The sequence below is a fragment of the Monodon monoceros genome, unplaced genomic scaffold (genome assembly GCF_005190385.1).
Source record: "Monodon monoceros isolate NGI ecotype Baffin Bay Population unplaced genomic scaffold, NGI_Narwhal_1 Super_Scaffold_12, whole genome shotgun sequence".
In the NCBI taxonomy this organism is placed as follows: Eukaryota; Metazoa; Chordata; class Mammalia; order Artiodactyla; family Monodontidae; genus Monodon; species Monodon monoceros.
In genome coordinates, this window is record NW_021703768.1 from 60495209 (window position 1) to 60515370 (window position 20162).

General features: G+C 44.1%; 1 protein-coding gene across 4 annotated transcripts in view; it reads left to right on the forward strand.

Annotated features, from left to right (window-relative positions):
• The window catches only part of IQGAP2 (IQ motif containing GTPase activating protein 2), a 284603-nt gene that overhangs the window by 11835 nt on the left and 252606 nt on the right, over nt 1–20162 (forward strand). Inside the window, exon 1 of one of the 4 annotated variants that reach the window (XM_029216539.1) lies at nt 9969–10391. The exons of the other annotated variants lie outside the window; for them this stretch is intronic. Within the exon in view, the coding sequence (XP_029072372.1) occupies nt 10361–10391 (31 nt within the window). The 5' untranslated portion in view covers nt 9969–10360. Of the gene's footprint in view, nt 1–9968; nt 10392–20162 lie in introns of those variants that run through there. 4 annotated transcript variants of the gene reach the window in all.

Below are 20162 nucleotides of genomic sequence, written 5' to 3' on the forward strand. Positions count from 1 at the left end.
ATGACATAGGCTGTTTTTGGACCCATGTTTGAAATGAGGCTTTTTTTCCCCCCTTCCTTCTCCAGTTTGAAAAGCAAAATTTTCGCTTTGGGTAGCAATATGTTTGAGATATAAATTTTCTAAATCCTAGTGTGTAATCTTTGGCCAGATTCTTCCTTATCTATCTAAACATTTGTCTTACTAGGCAGTGTAAATAATGAAAACATAAGGGAATAGTAGGTGCCTCAAAGTTGAAAAGACATTTCAAGAGTGTCTTTGAGACCTCTGCTATAGGAGAATGTTTCTTAAAGGGAAACTATTTTATGAGACATGGGAAATCTACGATGAGGGGGGACAATAAAGCTTGGGAGCCACTTGTTTCCTAGTCTGTTGATAGAGCTCATTTCTTTACAAATTTGAAATGTTGTGGCTTATTTTTAAGAAAAGTAAGGGAAGGGTGGAAGGTAGGGCAGCTGGGATCATTTGGGACTGAAGAAATTTCCCAGGGCCTCTGGGTATCAACAGTGGGCCACCCTCTTAGGTTAATTGCACATCTTTGGCTGTTATACACGCCGTAATATCACATCTCGGTTTAGAGCTCTTTTAATTCCTAGTTGTCAACCTGACTGCCCATTATAATCTCCAGGGGAGCTTCACAAAGAAAACACTGATTCCCTGGATCCCAGCCCCCAGATGTTCTGTTTATTTGTTTGGGGGTAGAGCTCTGGCATAAACATTTTTATTTTGTTTTATTTTGATTTAGTTTTACTTAAAAAATTTTTGAGCCCTCAAAACCACAAAGAACGATACTTTGAATGTCCATGCCTTTCACTTAGCTTCACCAACTGTTAACATCCTGCTGCACCGTTGCATCTGCAGAGACTCTGACAGCTTAGCCCTCAATACTTCACGCATCTCACAGGCCAACAACAAGGATACTCTCCTCCACAACCCCATCTTCCGTACCACTGGTACTGTGCGTTCAAGTCTACCATCCACTTTTAAATTCTACACTAAGATCTTCCTCCACTGTACTTTATAGCCATTTTTTTGGATCCAGCGTCCAGTCAAGTGTCTCATATTGCCTTTGGCTGTTATGCCCCCCTCAGTCTTGCCCAGGCTGGAACAGTGCTTCCACTCCCTTTTAATTCAATGACATTGAATCCCCTAAGAAGCCCAGGTGCATTTCTTGGCATGAAAGCCTCATGAGTGACGTTTCCTCCCAGTACATCACATCAGAAGTCCACCATGTCCAACGTGTTACTACCAGTGATGAATAGATATTTTAAGAAATCTCCATAGGAGATTCCAGTGTGCGGCCAAGGTTTGAAATTCATTGAATTAATTAAAACCCCTTTCTCTGTGTGTACACGTGTTTGTCGTAAAGTACAGAGCATCAAGTTTACCATTTTAACCATTCTTAAGTGTAAGTGCAGTAACGTTAAGTGCGTTCACATTTTTGTGCAACCATCACCACCATCCATCGCCAGAACTTTTTCATCTTCTCAAACTGACACTGTATCCATTCAACAATAGCTCCCCGTTCCCCCCTCCTCCCATTGCCTGCAACCCACCCTTCTTTCTCTGTCTTTCTCTGCTTTTGACTACCCTAGATACATCATATGAGTGGAGCCATACAGTATTTGTCCTTTTGTGAGTGGCTTGTTTCACTTAGTTTAGTGTCCTCGAGATTCATCCAAGTTGTACCATATATTAGAATTTCCTTCCATTTTAAGGCTGAATAATATTCTCTTGTACATATATACCATATTTTGTTTATTTGTCTGTTGATGGACGGCCTGGGTAGTTTCCCTTTTGGCTCTTGCAAAAATACTGCTATGAACATAGGTGTACAAGTATATACCTATGAACAAAAGTTTCCTTCTTTTGCATGTATACCCAGAAATGGGATTGCTCGATTGTATGGTAATTCTATGTTTAAGTTGGAGGGAATTGCCCCACATCTCTCCCTTTTCAATTAAGTGAATGGAAGCCTCAGAAGAGTAAAATATGTTTGAGTTCAAGGGAGAACTCAGAATGCAGGCCTCTGGGCTCCTGTTCAGATGACCACCCCAAGGGCATGTGTGGATCCCTCTTCTTCATAGGGGATAAAGACCAATGTCTAGATGTGGCAAGATTTACTTCTTTGCAACCCCGGGTGGGATGCAGGACAAGGGTTAGCATGTAGCATTTCATTTACATTATGCATAACCTTTAAGAGAGTTTTACCTTTTGGTTGATCATTTAAATAGTATTACTCCATAGACAAGAGGTTGTTGCCTTTGGACTCTGTAAGTAGTGCAAAGGGAGGTAACTGGTTGCCTCTCTGGGGTGTATAGGATTTTTTTTTAATATATAAATTTATTTATTTTATTTATTTACTTTTGGCTGCATTGGGTCTTCGTTGCTGTGTGCAGGCTTTCTCTAGTTGTGGCGAGCCGGGTCTACTCTTTGTTATGGTGCACGGGCTTCTCATTGCGGCGGCTTCTCTTGTTGTGGAGCACGGGCTCTAGGCGCACAGGCTTCAGTAGTTGTGGCGCGTGGGCTTAGTTGCTCCGTGGCATGTGGGATCTTCCCGGACCAGGGCTCAAACCCATGTCCCCTGCATTGACAGGCAGATTCTTAACCACTGCGCCACCAGGGAAGTCCCGGGTATATAGGATTTTGAGTATTGTTTTCATTTGTTAAGCTGGCTCCTCCAAATACAGTTAACCCTTGAAAACATGTGTTTGAACTGCTCAGGTCCACTTGTATGTTTTTCAGTAGTAAATATTACAGTACTACATTATCCTCGGTTGGTTGACTCCGTGGATACGGAGGGACCGCCTGTAAGTTACATATGGATCTTTGACTGCAGAAGGTCGATGCCTCTGACTCCCATGTTCAAGGATCAACTGTATTAGCTGTGTGACCTGGGGCAAAATCATAACTTCCCTGATTCATGCTGTTCAACTGTAAAATGGGGATAATAATAGTAGTTAGAACTGAATGAATTACTCTACATAAAAATGCTGTGTCTAGTACCGAGAAGGCACTCAGTGCAAGCTATTAATATATCTCTCATCAATTTCAATGATGCTAGTTAGATAGTTCCAATCATCCTTGGAAGTATTATTTGGAATGCTGATATTTTTAGAATGAGTTATTGAGTTGTACTAGACTTGGTGTCTCCATTTGGCTGTCTTGTGGCTGGCAGACAGAGGCTTCTAATGTGGTGACTTTTACCCAGAGCAGAAGGTGGCAGGACCCTGTGAGAGCAAGGGCTCTAGAACAACTGTGGACTGAAAGTAAGGGGAAGCCATTTCCTAAGGGTGAGTGTTGGTCATTTTTATACACTGCTGGGGCCATGGAGTCCAGAGTAAGAAAGTGTGTTTGGAGGATTCTGGCTTCATTGTCCCTGGCTTAGGTGGAGCCAGGACTAGACAACCTGCTGTTTTGGAAGACTGGTCATCCTTCGGCTCCCTGGTTGGAAATGAGCATTACAGGATCAGCAGTCTAGTTCTGTGTAACCAGGTTGTTGTCTCTTAATGATTAGTTTGGAATGTGTGCTGAGTATCACTTGTGGAGTTCCTAGGATTATTTAACAAGAGGGTTAGGGTTAGGCTCTGCAGAATAGCCTGGAAGTATTGAAACTGGGACAATCCTATTTCACTGGAGGATCCTGATCTTAACCCTGGTCTCTGCACAGCCCCGGGAGAGACATCCCATGGTTTTTCGTACCTGCTAGGAGGGGACAGGACCACGAGAGGTGGGCATTTTATACACAATTCTAAGAAGAAGGGACTGGTTCCTGCCTTTTTCTGTCAGTTTAACCTCTGATGATGCTGATAATAACAAATATATAGCGCTTATAGGTGCCAGGCGTGGCTCTGAGCACTTTATATGAATCACCCAGTTTAATCCTTATGACAACTTTCTGAGATTGGTAATATTATCCCCATTTTATAGGTGGGAAAACTGAGGTACAGAGAGGTTAAGTAACTGCCCAAGGGCCCACAGCTAGTAAGTGGCAGCGTTAGGATTTGAACCCAGGCAGTGTGACTACAGACCTTGTGCCTGCTGTACCTGTTGGATACACGTTAAAAAGTCAGTTTTGTGTACTTGGTACTATGTCTTCTGGGTAAAGCATTTTAGCCATTGTACTAGTTTCCTTTTGTAACAAATTAAAACAAACTGTGTGGCTTAATATAAGAGACATTTATTCTCCCACATTCTCTAGGCTAGAAGTCCAAAATCAAGGTGTTGGCTGGGCTACACTCTCTCTGAAGGCTCTGCTGGGAGGTCCTTCCCTGCCTCTTCCTAGCTTATGCTTGTTGCTGGTAGTCGTTAGAGTTGCTTGGCTTTTAGGTGTATCAGTCCAGTATCTGCCTCCATGGTCACATGGTGTTATCCCTGAGTGTTTTTTCTTCTTATAAGTCATTGGGTTAGGGGCCACCGTAATCTATTGTGACTTCATTTTAATTTATTGCATCTGCAAAGACCCCATTTCCAAATAAGTTCACATTGTGAGATTCCGGGCAGACATGAATTTGGGGGGGGGGGGATACTGTGCAATGCAGTATAGCCATTAAATTTGGGCAAAGGAAGAATTTCAGACATCTGAACTTTTTAGCACAGTGACTTTAGCTGGTCATGAACGGTGATGTATAGGGAATTCCCTGGCGGTCTAATGGTTAGGATTCACTGCTGTGGTCCCAGGTTCAATCCCTGGTCGGGGAACTAAGATCCCACAAGCATGGCATGGCCAAAACAAAACAAAGCAAACAGAAAAGTAAACAAACAAAAAACCAGTGATGCATATGGCCGGGGAGAGGCAGGGAGTTAGTGGGGTTGGCTAGTGCCTGCTGTCAAGTCCATGCTTGGTCATCACCAAAGCTGAGATATCATCACGAAAACAGATGAACGAAGGAAAAGTGTAGAGGCAGCGGAGATCAAAGAAAGGATTTGCAGGCATCAGAAGGCTGTGGTGCCTGGATGGGCACTACCTAGAGAGAGAAAGACAGCAGTAATCACAGCACTGTTTAGGAGCCAGCACCACATAATGATAATTTAAATCCTCTCTCAGTGACTTAAAACCTATTCAGCGCATTCTGAATAAGAGAACTGGGAAGTGTGTGGTTCTTCTTAGAGATGTTTCTGTCAAGTTCACCTTGCGGTGCATGCAGGTTTAGCCAACAGTTAAGCAGAGAATAGGCTCGTTTAGAAGTCCTTTGATCAGGCTGGATGGCTGAAACACACATTGTTTCCAACATAATTTTTATGGCAACAGGACTTTCTGCCATAAATCCATAACAGGTTTACAAATAGCCACTTTCTGTTTTTTGCTCAGACTGATAAAAGGTCAGAAGTACAAATTTGGAGCTTATCTGTAGACTTCTGTGAAGGGCTTACACATTGTTTTTGGTGTATTTATATCCCTCTGCCTTCATTGTTCTTGTCTGCTTTTGTTTCCTTTACCTAATTTCATTTCTTTGTATTTATACATTCCCCCGCTGCCCCCCACATATCTATCTTTGTTAACCTGCTCAGATACTTTCAGGAAGAAAGTGAGATGTAAGTGAAGTGGTCAGTTGACAAATGAGCCCCTTGGCCTGGTCTCTGCTCTCAGAGAGCTGAGCTTCTGATGGGGGAGATGGCACAGTGTCTCAGAGCCCTGGTTCTGTCACTTAACTACCATTCAGCTCTGGTTTCCCCTCCCGCAGAATGAAGGGATGAAGTAGTGGTACCTATCTGATGGCATCATGAGAACGAAATGGGATGCAAATGTAAAGCACTTAGCACAGTACCTGGCACGTAGAGCGTGCTCAGTGGGTGGAGAAAGGAGCATTCCAGAAGAGGAGATAGTGTGAACTGAAGCCCGGGATTGATATGCCTCAATCCCATGCATGCAGGACTGATTAGAGGGAAGGAGAGCAGAGTGGATGGAGTGTCCTGACAGCCATGAAGGCAAGGATTCTTAGACACTGAAGAGGCACAGACAGTTGGACCGTTTTTTCTTCTTCCTCCTGAGCATTCCTTCTCATCTGCAGTGACTCCAAGCCCATGCCTGCCTTGCTATTTCTTCCCCTTCATTTGATCCATCTGGAGCTTGTCCTAGCTCAGGGCAAGCCTCTTGACTGACTCCAGCAGAATTCAAGGAGAGGTTTGAAACTCATAACCCTGGTGGCCAAGACTGTTTAGAGAGATGGATCCTTCATTAAAATTTTATTGCTTCAGTTTCCTTTTTCTTCTCCATCCTCTTTATTTACTACCTTCTCTTACACATAAACTTTTGAAGTCTGAATAGCAGACAGCTGTTAATGTTGCCGTTGGAGAACCACAGAAAACTTAAACTAGTTTTGAATGATGTGGAGAAGTGCTTAGAAAATAAAGCGAGAAAGCAGGATACACTGTGGCGAATTTAGAACTTAACTCCTGTGGGGGAAAGGACTGGAAGGAGGCACATCACATTGTTAACAGTTGTTTTAAGTAGAACTATGTTTCCTACTCTGTAGTTTTCATTTCTCTTAGACCTGTAATCATTAAAAATGGGGGGGACCCCACCCACATTAGTTTTCATATTACTGCTTCTGTTTGTGAGGTAAGAAGCTCTTCCCCATCTGGACTTCGCTGACTTGGGATAATATCGTCTGGTGTAGAGACTGTTGGTGGGATGAAATCAATTGCCAGTGAATCAGCTTGCTGGCCTGGCTTTTCTGCTCCCTTTTTCCCAAGCCTATGGGCTTCATCCAGCCATTTAGACCTTGTGGGTCAGTGCTTGTGTGCCACATGGAAATAGGACTTTTTCACGTGTGCTGGTGTCAGGAGTTGGAGGATGGAATGCATTTGAATTGGAAGTTGTTGTGTAACTCACTTCATGGGTCAGATTGAGAGCAGGTTTTCCCATGGTCTGTGCCAATAACCTCACTGTTGAGACCCTCGAGTCACAAGATGAGAGCGTGTGTGCCCAGTTCTGAGTTTCCCTTCATCGGCGTCCAGTCATTTCCAGTGGGCAGAATTTCGGTCAGCTGGTGCATCACCAGCAGGGGCCAAATTAGGCATAATTGCACATGAGCTTAACTTTCAGGTCTGTGGCTTCCTGTGCTCTGCAGAAGCATGCCAGGCCTGGAGCTTTGTTCTCCCTGGGAATAGCATGCCCGGGAGAAAGGTTACAGTATAATTCATCATCCAAACCTAGATACCTTTATGGGAGAAGAGGAATTCTAGTAATTATGCCAAGGCAACCATGTCAGCTGGGCCATTTCTGGGCACACGGGGACGTATGGTCCCCTGCCCGGTAGGATGGTTCTTTCTCTGTTCTGTGAAATGAACTTCAGTTTCTTAGACAGAGTCTTCACAGCAACCTTTGGCGGAGAGGAGAAGACAAAACTGTTGGAGAGGATGCCGGGGCATTCTAGAAAAGGGGAAGCAGGGGTCCTTTTCAGGAAAGTTGAGCTAAAAGTAGAGCCCTGCCGTTCAGCAGTGGCTTGGGTGCCTCAAATGCTGGGGTCCGTGCCATTGTTTCTTTTCTTTGCATTCCTTGTGAGTCCTGGCTCCTTTTCCTCTGTTATAAAGGAACCAGTCTGTGTGCTGACTCGTCTGGGATGCAGCCCCTTTAATACACCGCGGAGCTGGACCAGAAGATCACTAAGCCCCTTCCCGCTCTCACAGCCTGTGATTTTATAATAGGTGATCTCAGGCCTGCACTGCATGAGTAATGAGTAGGGGACAGGCACAGGGCCCGGCTCCTCGTGGCTGTCACACACTCAGGCCAGCTCCTGTTGGAGGCAGCAGTGGAAAACCATTGAGTGAGGAGAGTACAGGCCTTTGACTGGGGAGTGGGTTTCTTGGTGGGGTGAACAGTAGGTGATGGGGGCACTGAGAGGGAAGAGGAAACGACACTGTAGATAATTCGATAGGTCAGGGTTTCTCAGCCTCAGTACTTCCAGCATTTTTGACTGGATAATTCTTGGTTGTGGGGAGCTGTTCTGTGTGTTGTAGGATGTTTAGTGGCATCCCCGACACACTACATGCCAGGAGTGTTCCCAGTCACTTGTGACAACCCCAAATGTCTCCAGACATTGCCAGATGTCCCCCGTTGAGAATCATTACCATAGGTAAAGAAACAGAACTGTTTTATGGATGTTTTCTTTTTGCGTTGCTGTGTTTTGTACTGGCCAGGCTCCAGCTTAAGCTTTTGTAATACCATTTACTGGCCCAATTAGTGTTTGTGATGATAGGTAGTGATTTAAACGAAATAGCCTCACTTTCATGCTCCCAGATTTGGCTCTGAAATAAAGTGAGCTGAGCTCTCCCCACCCACCCCTTTCACGAGTTCATGAATAATGAGGTCTTTCTGCTGGAAATGGGATTATGCTTTTTTCCCACCATTTAAAACAATTTTTTTCCAGAATTTCTACCATGACTAGTGTTAACAGGATTTTATACTGGCAAAAACATTACGTTTTAAATGAGGGTTCTCTAGCTCAGCACTTCTCACACTTTCCTGTGCGTATGCATCATCTGAGGATGGAGTAAACTGGGGATTCAGGCGGGCCGGGCTGGGCCTGAGATTCTGTGGTCTGACAAGCTCCCAGGTGATGCCCTCATGGCTGGTCTGCAGAGCACACTTTGAGTAGTAAGGCTCTAATAAGCACCAACTCTTGACAGTTAAAGAAGAATTGGCAGATAGGTCCAGGAAGATGACAGAACACTCTGAGTGGGGGCAGCCTAAGACTTTTGGCAATCTATTATCGAGGGGCTGCCCACAGACCTTTCTGTGCAAGAGATGTGATTGCCTGAGCCCATCTGTAGCCTTACAGGCTATCAGCCAGCAGGAGGACCAAGGCTTGCAGCCTCTTACCTGATGCTGTAAGAAGCAATTTAACAGGACAGCCCGAGACAGATGGCTGCACCCCCTGAATCCGCACTGGAGGGGCAAGCCAGATCTAGAAAGGCAGCAGGTGGGGCTGCGGTAGACTCTGAGCTCTTTGCTGGCTCCCTGAGTTTGGAGTGAGCAGAGAGAGTCGTACAGGAGAACAGCCCCTCAGAAGGGCTTTGCCATAACTTCCCAGGTGCTCAGCTCTGCAGGGAGGACAGGCAGCCAGGCACATGCTCTCCTAGCATGGGAGGCTCTCCTGGGGTACTGGGCGACGTGAAATGCAGTTGGTGCTGCTCGTGTTATCCTGAAACCATTGTTTCTGCAGGTCTGCTGGTACCAGGGAAGGCAGTGGGAGTGGGAGATGGTGTTGGACACTGTGGGAAGTGAGTAAAGCATTTCAAACTGGTGATGCAAAGGAAGGTACAGAGCCCAGGCCACCCGCTGTTCTGTGTCAGGAGTGGGATTTGGCTATCAATCTGCAAGTACAGACTGTCTTTACATGGCTTATTAATCCAACTGACTTTAAAAAATTATAGAAGTAATAAATTATCCTAGCAAAAAACCCTGAAATGTAAAGAAAAAGGCAAAATAATCTTTAATCTCATTACCCAAATACAGCCATTGTGAGAGCATTAGGCATTTTTCTTTCTAGTTTTTATTCCCGTTCTGTATCTGTGTTTATTTTTTATTTGTTAAAATAAGAATTATGTTATTTGATGTGATATTAAAATCAGTTAACATTTCTGCTGAAGGGTGTTAAAGTAAATTTGTGTTATTCATAATTTTTTGAAACTAGAAGAATGCCAGTCTATGAAAGTCTTTGTAGGAGAATTGAATTAAATGAGTTCTTATGCTCTCCGGAAGTCCAGAGATCCTGACTAAATCTTAAACCCCAAGTTTACTGGGGATTTGCATCTGAATATCTTTGCTCCAGCTGAATGAACAGTCTCTCTCTCTCTCTTTCTCTCTCTCTCTCTCTCTCTCTCTCTCTCTCTCTCTCTCTCTCTGTGTCTCCCTCCCCCCAACACACAATTTTGGTAGTATAGCATTTTTAACACATTTTTTAGTTCTTTCACAGCATCGCTCTAGGAAGAGAGAGTAACTTTCTCTAGTTTATATGTGAGGACAGGAGAGTTACAGTGATTTAAAGAGTATTTCAAGGTCCTAGTCCAGACCTCAATGTCTTTGCACTTGTCTTTATAGCAAGCAGTAATAGAATAATAAGATTTGGGATGAGAGAAGGGTCACCCTCCTGAGTTAGGCAGGCAGACCTACGTATACTGACATATTTATATAGTGCTCAATAACAAATCACCCCAAAACTTTGTAGAATAAAACCACCACCATCTTATTATACTTACAGATTCTCTGAGCTGGGAATTCAGACAGGGAACAGTGGGGATGTCTTGTCTCAGCTCCATTTACTACACCAATCAATGAGCTTCAGTGAAAGTCTCAACCTTCCGGGGGCCAGAACGGTCTGGAAGTTTCTTCCTTCACATCTATGGTACCTGGGCTGGGATGACTCCAAGGCTGGACTCAGCACCTACAGGTAGACTCTCCTGGGAGTGGCTTGAGCTGCTCCCAGCATGGTGGCTGGCTTCCAAGAGGGAGGGTTCCATGAGATGGAGAGGAAACTGCGTGGACTTGTATAACCCAGAGTTGCAAGTCGGACAGCATCACTTCTGCCTGCCTCTATTGGTCAAAGCCGTTGCGAGCCTGCCCAGATTCAAGGGGATGGAACACAGACCACCCCACCTCTTAATTGAAGAAATCAGAATGTATAGCCAATTAAAAACCACATAAACTATTTAGCCAGCACTACACCATGGCACTGATTTAATAGAAAATTAACTTCAGTAGGAGTCAGCAAATCTGTATTAAAAAAATGGGTTCATTGTAAATGAGAAAAAAAAAGATGAGCTGTGTATATTGTGAAGAATTAATGAAAATAAGTGAAGTGAGTAGAAAAATTGAAATTTACCTAAGTACCTGGCAATTGGGGAGTGGCTTAAATAAACTAAAAACTATTTGTATGAGGAATACTGTGTAGCTTTTAAAAAGAACAAGGTAGCTCTCTATGGACTGACGTGGGAATATGTCCATCTCTTAAGTGAAAATTATTTACAGAAAAACATGTATTCAATGATCCATTGATATTTTAATATAGCATATATATATGTCAAAATCTAGGAAACAATCTTACAGGAATTGCACCAAACTGTTAATGGAGCTTTCTAATGGGGATGAGAGTAGGACTTAGTTGGGTGTTAGCGGGAAGGAGAACTCACTTGTTACTCTCTATAATTCTATGATGTTTAAATTTTTAAATAAATATTCCTATATTCTTAGGGGTTGCTATGTGAGATTTTAACTTTTAAGCTATACGAAAGTTAATTTGGTAAACATCTGTAAGTTGGGAGAGGGAATTGCTTTCTTCCTGGACCTGTTATACATCTTACCTTGCTTGTATTGATGTTTTATTATCTGAACAGCTGCAGCAGGTGTGGTATTTGCACAAGTGGGCACTAGTCTGCCTAGCATGCACTGTAGTTACTAGAGAGGTTTGAGAAATCCAGTCTTTTCATTGTTGTTTTGCTTTGTTTCTTTTCTCTTGACTGAGAAGTCTCCTCGGTTACTGCACAGTTCCTGAAATGTATAGTGATTCCAAGTGACCTTTGTATAATGGCTTTAGTAGAAATTAAGAGTAGACATACTCATGTTGGGTTGAAACATTTAAGCTTCTATTATCTACCAAATGGAATTAACTATACTCATATAATGAAATTGGGGAAATTCAGTAACGTTAGAAAAGATTTATGGCTTTAATGGGATTTAAACCAATCTATATCTGAGCCAATATTCTGAGATGGGTGTTTTTGGAGCATCACACACCTCTCAAGCTAATAGAACAAGGATGGAGAGCCAGGTCTATATTTTAAGGGGATAAGCCCTCTACTTATTTCCTGTGTTGTACAGCAACCCAGTGATGCCTCAACAATGGTATTATTTCAAATAGTATCATAATGAGAGCTAGTAAGAGTGACTTACCCTGTGCCGGTGACTGAGCTGTGCTCTGGCCTGGCAGTGAATTACGTGGATCCTTCCTGCCCTTACAGCATTTACCACTGATAGAGACATCAAAGAAGTGATTAGGAGAGAATTGGCTCACAACAGCTTTGTGAGGGGCACTGGGCTGGGTGTTGATCCATCGTGCTCAGTACCCTGGGAAGCAGACTATTATTGGCAGCCATGTAGGCTCCCTTGCCCTCCGGCTTTGGGGAGATAAGTTAGGGTGCTTATTTGCTTTGCGCTCTCTCCTTCCCTAGGCTGTGGATTAGAGGTGGTGCCGGGTTCCTCTGCTGAAAGCCACAGTTCCTGTTGGGTGGCCCTTTCCTACTGCTGTTGTTGCAGCTAATTTCTTGCCACAATTACTCCCTCCTTTTTTTTTTTGCGGTACGTGGGTCTCTCACTGTTGTGGCCTCTCCCATTGCGGAGCACAGGCTCCGGACGCGCAGGCTCAGCGGTCATGGCTCACAGGCCCAGCCGCTCTGCGGCATGTGGGATCTTCCCGGACCGGGACACGAACCCGTGTCCCCTGCATCGGCAGGCGGACTCTCAACCACTGCGCCACCAGGGAAGCCCTACTCCCTCCTCTTACCCCTTCATACACAGGGGCGGTGATGGCTCTCTGCTGTTGCTAGATCCCAGGTACCCTGCAATCCTTGCTAGTTTCCTGTAACTTGTTCATGCCTTTGCAAATAATGTTTTTATTAAACTGTTTTCAGCTACCTGTTTGAGTACCATGTCTTCCTTCCTGTAGCCTGACTAATTAGATAACATCCCACTTTGCAAATGAGGAAGTTGGAGCTTAGAGATTAGTGGCGATCAGAATCCAGTCTATTTTACGTCAAATCCTGATTCTTAAACTCAGTGCTTTACTGTTTGCCTACAGTGACTAGGAGATTCTCATTGTCATCCTCAAACTGAGGAGAAGCCTGAGGGGAAAAAAGTCTGTTAGATAAAACTATGGAGTTATGAGGTTAAAAATCTAACTCTTACACATTTAAATAAATGACATCTTTAGTTCATACTTTCTCATTACTTTCCTTTGGAATTGCCATCAGAGTCATGTTCTCACCCAGGAAGGAAAAATAATTAATGGAAGCAATAAAACCTTCAATTTGCCACCTTACTTCTGTAGCTTGGCTCAAGTTGACTACCAGTTGTTTGCAAACATCTTTGAGGACCCAGTTTCAGGGTATTTCAAAGAAATATGTAGTTGAGTTGAAGGACATTCCTAAAGAGGCATCTAAAAATGTGCCCAGTAATGACAGCCAAGTTCGAATGAACATAGAGCCTTCTCAGGTGGTTGTTTTGAAGGACAGAGTATTGATTCTGTGTGTGATCCCTTGACTCACAAATACCAGAACATAATCATGTTATCTGAGTCTCATCTCGGTGTGTCCTGACTCTGTATTCATTTCCTTGACCTGCAGAGGACCTCGAGGCTGACTAGGATGACCAGGCTCAAGGGCAAGCCACCCCCCCTTATCGCCTTAAACCAGAGCTGTCTTTGAGGCAACACAGCCTAATGGTTAAGAGCTGGGTCCTCGAGCCAGACTCATTGGTGCCAATCCAAGTTCCACAAGTGACCACTCTGTGCCTTGGTTTTCTCACTGATGAGTGGAAATGGTAGTACCTACCTCCCACAGCTCTTGTGAGCATTAAATTCTGTGAAGGGCTTAGGAGAATGTCTAGCACAATTATATGAGCTCAGTCGTGGTTAGTATGTTTTTATCACTGTGATCATCATCTTTACAGTCTGGAACTCTCATTGATTTCTTTCTCCCTTTATGTAATCATTCTTCTGTAGGTCCTGTCTGGCACATTTCAGTAAACTTGTTTTTTCCTGGAAAGAATACAGAAATTAATTCCCTGAAGTGCCTACTTTTGACAGGGTTGTGTCCAAGTCATGGAATATGAGGAAAAGACCCAAAGGAGGAAGAAGGGATTAAAAACCTGGTGGGAAAGGGAGCATTCTGGGAAGAGAAGGTACCACTCTAAGAATGCCACTTCTTACAAAGCCAGTACTTGGGACCCGGTGGGTCTCAGATGCATGTTTGGGTTGGTTTCTACTGGTTCAGTTGTTAACTAACCAGGTACCCTTTGCCCTTCAGTCACTACCTTTTGTGCCTCTGTGTCTTCACTTGCAAAGTGTGGTTAATACTCGTTGCTTCCCGACCTTCTGGTTAACTTTGTGGACCGAACTGTTTCAGACAGATGCAACTGAACTGTTGCATCCCTCTTGCACCTCACTAAAAGAAGGCAAGAATGAGAATCCCCTGTGTGCCAGAAAGATGGAGGGCATTCAGAGCCTGAGTGTTGAGTAGGAGTTGCCTCAGGGTGGTACACGTGGAGTGAAGTTCAGGCCTAGGAGAAGTAGGGAGATGGCACCCAGCTCTCCCTGCATTAACGCCAGGAATCCGGAAGAGCGGTTCTACCCATGAAATAGGGAGTAGAAAAACCCTACCCATTGGCTAGGGAATGGCCAGGGGAGGAAGGGAAGGAACTGGCAAAAAACTGGGCCCCAAAGCCTGCATTACTCATAGATGAGGCTGTTGAATTCTTTTCTGTGTGATCTGAGCCCCTCCAGTTGAGCCATGAACACAAAGTCGTCTAAAGCCAGTGGAGAAGATTAAGGGAGCTATAAAAGGGATTAGACTATAAGGGATTGATGATATATCTACTCTGTTTCTCAAATTTTCTCTAGGGGCTGTTGTTAATTGTCTTCATCCCACCCTTCTGGTGAAAATAAAAACCTATGGTATGATTTATTAGAAGAAGTCTTTCTTAACATCCAACAGTCTGACCTCACTTCCTTGAATGAAAATGGTATAACAGTAAAACTGGGTTATAACATTTATAGTCTTTGTCATAATACAGACCTATGGATTGACTTAACCCCCTGAATAGCTCTAGTAGTGAGTAAGTAAACTGTGTGCATGCTGTGTGTGTGTAATGGGGAGGGGAAGGAATGTGAATCCTTTCTCACACAAAGTAAACGGACCGAGTGGTGCAATTTTTGCATCACAGGGCAAGTATGAGAACACACCTGGCCACTCATGCTACCTTCACTTAAGATGAAGAGTTTTAACGTTGTGTGGAAACATCTCCCTACCCAAGTCACTACTGAACTATAGCCCCTCTTTCTTCTTTCTCCTAAACATAAAATCGTCTAACAATATGATTACAGGAATAAAGACCAAATTCATGCCACTTGAATCTAAAGAGACATACAGTGGAAGATTAAATAAACCATGTCCTGGTTGAACTTTTTTTCTGGAAGGGGCTGTACAATGAGAGTGTCACCATTTATAGTGAGAAAACATACACAAGTTAATAATTTCCAGAGTTTTAAATCATCTCATTATAGAACCTCATTTCAGTATAATAGTTATATGACTGGAAGCAGAGGTTTCTGTGGTAAATGAACTTTAAAGTTCAGCTTTGTCCTATTGTATATATACAAGGGGACAGAACCGTATGTGGAAGAGCATGGGTTCTAGAACCACACACCTGAATCTGGCTTGCCTGGCCCCAGGGCCTTGGGCAAGTCCCCATCCAGCTCTCTGAGCCTTGTTTTCCTTCCATGTAAATTAGGTCATCTGTCTAGCAGAGTTATTGAGAAGATCAGCAACTACATGTCAGGCTACTAGCACAAAGCCTGGTAAATCACTGCAGGACACAGTATTCCATATCTGAAGTACACCCAGGGCTTTGTCATAGAGCAGGTGATCAGCTGTAGACTTGATGGCTGGAGGTTTAGCACGTTGACTGGGCAAACTCTAGTTTTAGAAGATGCTTGTATAAAATTTTAATCCTTTCTTGACATGTTAAAAAATTTTTTTCAGGTCACTTTGATTTTTTTTCGCTTATATGTCGGTTTATCAAATATAGGTGCGGGATTGAATATAAAATTCACAAACAGATATAAACAAATGCGAAAGGAGGCTCTCTCTTACAGTTGACGACCTCAAAATATTGATAGCAGGAATAATGGAGTTAGAGAATCCTCAAAAGTTGCTAACATTGGTGGAGAAAGTTTTATGAGGAAAGGATATTTATCAGTACATAGTCACAAAGTGTCTCCCCCCAAATCACTTACTTATTACAAAGGAAAAAACAGTAAGTGTTCAGTGGAGAAACCTGGCATACGTCATCTTCACGAAGTGATTGAAGGTAACATCACCCATATTGAGACAAACCAACATCACATGCCTCCTGATTTGAGGCTGTGAAAAGTGTACAACTTGTTTTGCTGTGTGTTTAAGTGCAAAAGGTGCATAACCTGAATTGAATCATGAGGAAACATCAGATGAATCTAAACTGGTGGACATTCTACAGGATTAATGGTCTGTAGTGCCCCCAAACATGAGATCAACAAAGACAAGGGCTGATAACAGTTCCGGATTAAAGGAGGCTAGAGAGACACGGCAGCAAAATGCATGGGACAAAGAGAAAGCTGTAAAGGACATTATTGGGACAGGTGGTGAGACTTGAATATAGACTGGGGATTGGATAGTAGTGTATCAATATTAAATTTCCTGATTCAGATAAGTATACCAAGTTCATGTAATAGAATGCCCTTGTTCTTAAGAAGTATACACAAAATTAAATATACTGAGAAGGAAGGTAGAGAAGCTGTAGCACTAGGCTAGAGGGGTTCACGTTTGATATGACGTCCTCAGCTCTCTGGTCTGCTTTACACTTGTCCCACTGTGTTGTTGGGAGAGGTGTGCAGAATGCTGACAGTAAGGAAAAGGCATTTTCCTTGAGCAGAGGTGAAATACTGCGTACATTGTGAATGTCTCATACTTCATTACCTTTGGATGGATGAGTAACAATGTGTGAAGAACTGGTGGGGGGGACTTCCCTGGTGGCACAGTGGTTAAGAATCTGCCTGCCAATGCAGGGGACACGGGTTCGAGCCCTGGTCTGGGAAGATCCCACGTGCCACGGAGCAACTAAGCCCGTGCGCCACAACTACTGAGCCTGCGCTCTAGAGCCCGCGAGCCACAACTGCTGAGCCTACGTGCCACAGCTACTGAAGCCCGCGCACTTAGAGCCCATGCTCCACAAGAGAAGCCACTGCAACGAGAAATCCACGCACCGCAAAGAAGAGTAGCCTCCGCTCGCCGCAACTAGAGAAAGCCCGTGTGCAGCAGTGAAGACCCAACACAGCCAAAAATAAATAAATAAATAAATAAATAAATAAATAAATAAAAAGAACTGGTGGGAACTCTAGGAGCAGTGTTTGAGACCTGGATGTGATTGTTATTGACCTTATTAAGTACTTTATTTAGATCTTTATTATTTTTTTTAAACAACGTCAAAGTGGATAGAATTAGGACAAGAGCATTTTAAATTTTTGAAAGTGTTTTTCTATAAATTAAACTAATCTTAAGCCATTAATCCTGTTAAGGAGAAGATAGATTTTAAAGTACTCCTATTGGGCAGATAAGAAAGTAAAACTCAGAGAGGATTAAGTGACTTGCTCAAGGTGGTTTCTCCCAGACCTTGAACCTTCACCCGTATGACCTCCTGGAAGTCGGTTCTTTCATAGATCATCAGTTCTGTGTACTTTCTAGAAATAAAAGAAAGTATAAATACAAGACATACAAGAAAGAAAACGTCTCTTCTCTGCTATAGTTTAGCAGTAGTTCTTGTCTTGAAAAGAAAATTAGACCAGAGAGATACCTTTTCTAATCTGAAATGCTTTGGTTCTATGAAACTGGTTGAAGAGGCTCAGTTCGATTCAAGATCTGTTTCTGGTGAGCCCTCTAGATATTTCTGAATTCGTCACTGTGAGGCCTAAGGGGTCCCGTGTCTTTAGGACTCTCCCAAAGGTCTGTGACCAATAGGGTCTGCTGCTCTGTGCCTGTGTGAATTGATGGGTGAGTCCCCCGAGCCCAGCTGCCTGTCTTGCTGAGAAGCAGCTGAGCACTGCTTAAGGGTGAGGTGAGGGAGCTGGAATGCCAGCCTGTGTGTCTCAGCTCTGCTGCTTGCCAGCTGTGGACGCTGGGCAAGGATAATGATGATGACAATAATAACAGAACCCACCTCACAGGGCTGTGGATATTAAACGAGTTGACATCTGCAAAGAAGTGAGAACCGTGCCTGGCATATAGAAAGTGCTGTGTAAGCATTTGTTTTCAAATGTGATAAAATATACATAACGTAAATCTACCATTTTAACCATTTTTAAGTGTACAGTTCTGTTATTAAGCACATTCATATCGTTGTGCAGCCATTGCCACCACCCATCTCCAGACCTTTTTCAGCTTCCCATTCAGTTTGGGAAACACTGTCCCCATTCAACACTAGCTCTGCTTTCTCCCCTCTCTGCCTCCCCTGACAATCACCTTTCCGCTTCTCGTCTCTGTGATTTTGGTACCTACTCTATCTACCTCTACTCTAGATACCTTGGCTCATGCCAAGTACTTATTAAGAACCAAAGAACTTTGGGGTTTGCATGCTGGAGTGTGTACAGAACAGGTTTGCTCAGCTTTATTTAGTAAATTGGCGTAAACCTACCTTCCAAGAGCACTATACAGCTTGAATGTAGAACAGACTTGGAGCGTCCAGATGAAAACGAGATGTGGGAAACGAGATGGAATGAGAAAGTTCTGGTTTTCTCTTTGCCCAGCATTTTTTCCTCTTGACATGCTTCCCTACTTCGTGAGCACAATGACAGTGGGTGCTGTGCGCACCGACGCGTTAAGGGGGTCAGGTCATTGTGGATTACAGCGAGGGGTGGTGATACGTGGCTTAGCCAGACTCCAGCGCTGCGGGAATAGCGGGTGGAGGGCCTTGGACGAGATGCTTCCTGGGAATGACACCTCCCAGCTGGTTCTCAAAGCCACCTGCACACGTGCAGCCAAGCGTGAGCTGAGCTGGCGTCGACGCCGGGAGCCGTCCGGGGAGGCTGTCCTGCTGCCTGAGTCCTTCGCACTGTGACACCCAGCGCCCGCAGGGTACACATGGCATATCTGCCTGGAATGCCAGTTTACTAAGTTTGGAGGCGGGGACTCCTTATATTTTAATACTGAACCACAGATCAGATGTGCAGTAGAATGCAATATGGATGATTCTTTTTTTTTTTTTTTTTGCGGTACGCGGGCCTCTCACTGCTGTGGCCTCTCCCTCTGCGGAGCACAGGCTCCGGACGTGCAGGCTCAGCAGCCATGGCTCACGGGCCCAGCTGCTCCGTGGCATGTGGGATCCTCCCGGACCGGGGCACGAACCCGCGTCCCTGCATTGGCAGGCAGACTCCCAACCACTGAGCCACCAGGGAAGCCCTGGATGATTCTTTTTAAGAGTGAATCTGAAATTAGACAATTCATGCTTATTGGGCTTTGAGCTGTGCCCCTACATACTTCTCTTCACCCCCAATTCTTTCTGTGTGTTTACTCTCTTCTGCATTTAGGGTTATTTTTCTACAGAAGAGCTCATTAAATATGCAGTGTGGGAAGCCTAGGTTTGTGTGGAGGTCAAGAGAGGGCTCAGAAGGGCGGGCTTGCCTCTCCTGCAAAGCTGTGTTCTCCACCTGTCAGCTGTGATCTGAGACACATGATTTAGCTGTCCCAAGTTTCCATTTCCACATCTGTAAAATGGGAATAATACCAGTGTCACAGGATCGCTGTGGGTTAAACACAGTAATACTAGTGCCAGGAAAAACTGTGTCGTGGAAGTGCTCTGGTGGCCACGGAAATGTGGGTGTTTAGAAGCCAAAGCCTCACCAGCTGCTCCTCCCAGACCCTCTGCTTGTCCCTCTCCCAAGTCGTTTGTGTAGCAAGGCTTCTATGTGCTGTGACTCTCAGGCTTCTTTCTTTTCTTTCTGGACCTCTTCTCTCTGCCCTTCATCCACCCACCCACCCTACCCCCCGCTCCCCTTTCAGATGCCTCTTTTTCTTCCCAATGTGATATCAAGAGGAAGGGAAGGCTGGGTTAGGGGCAGGTCTGGAGCTGCCCAAGACCATTCCAAAGGAGCCCACCTCGGAGGGCAAACAACCATGTGGTGTGCTGCTTAAGGCTCTGACACGTGGAGGCATCAGGATGGCAGTGGATGGAGCCCTAGGAGAGGGCATGGGGCAGCAAGGATTTTGAAGAGCAGATCTAGGGCTGTTTCTTTCTTTCTTTTTTTTTTTTAATTGAAGTATAGTTGATTTACAATGTTGTGTTAATTACTGCTGTATCCAGAGTGATTGTTATACATATATATATATATATATATATATATATATATATATATATATATATA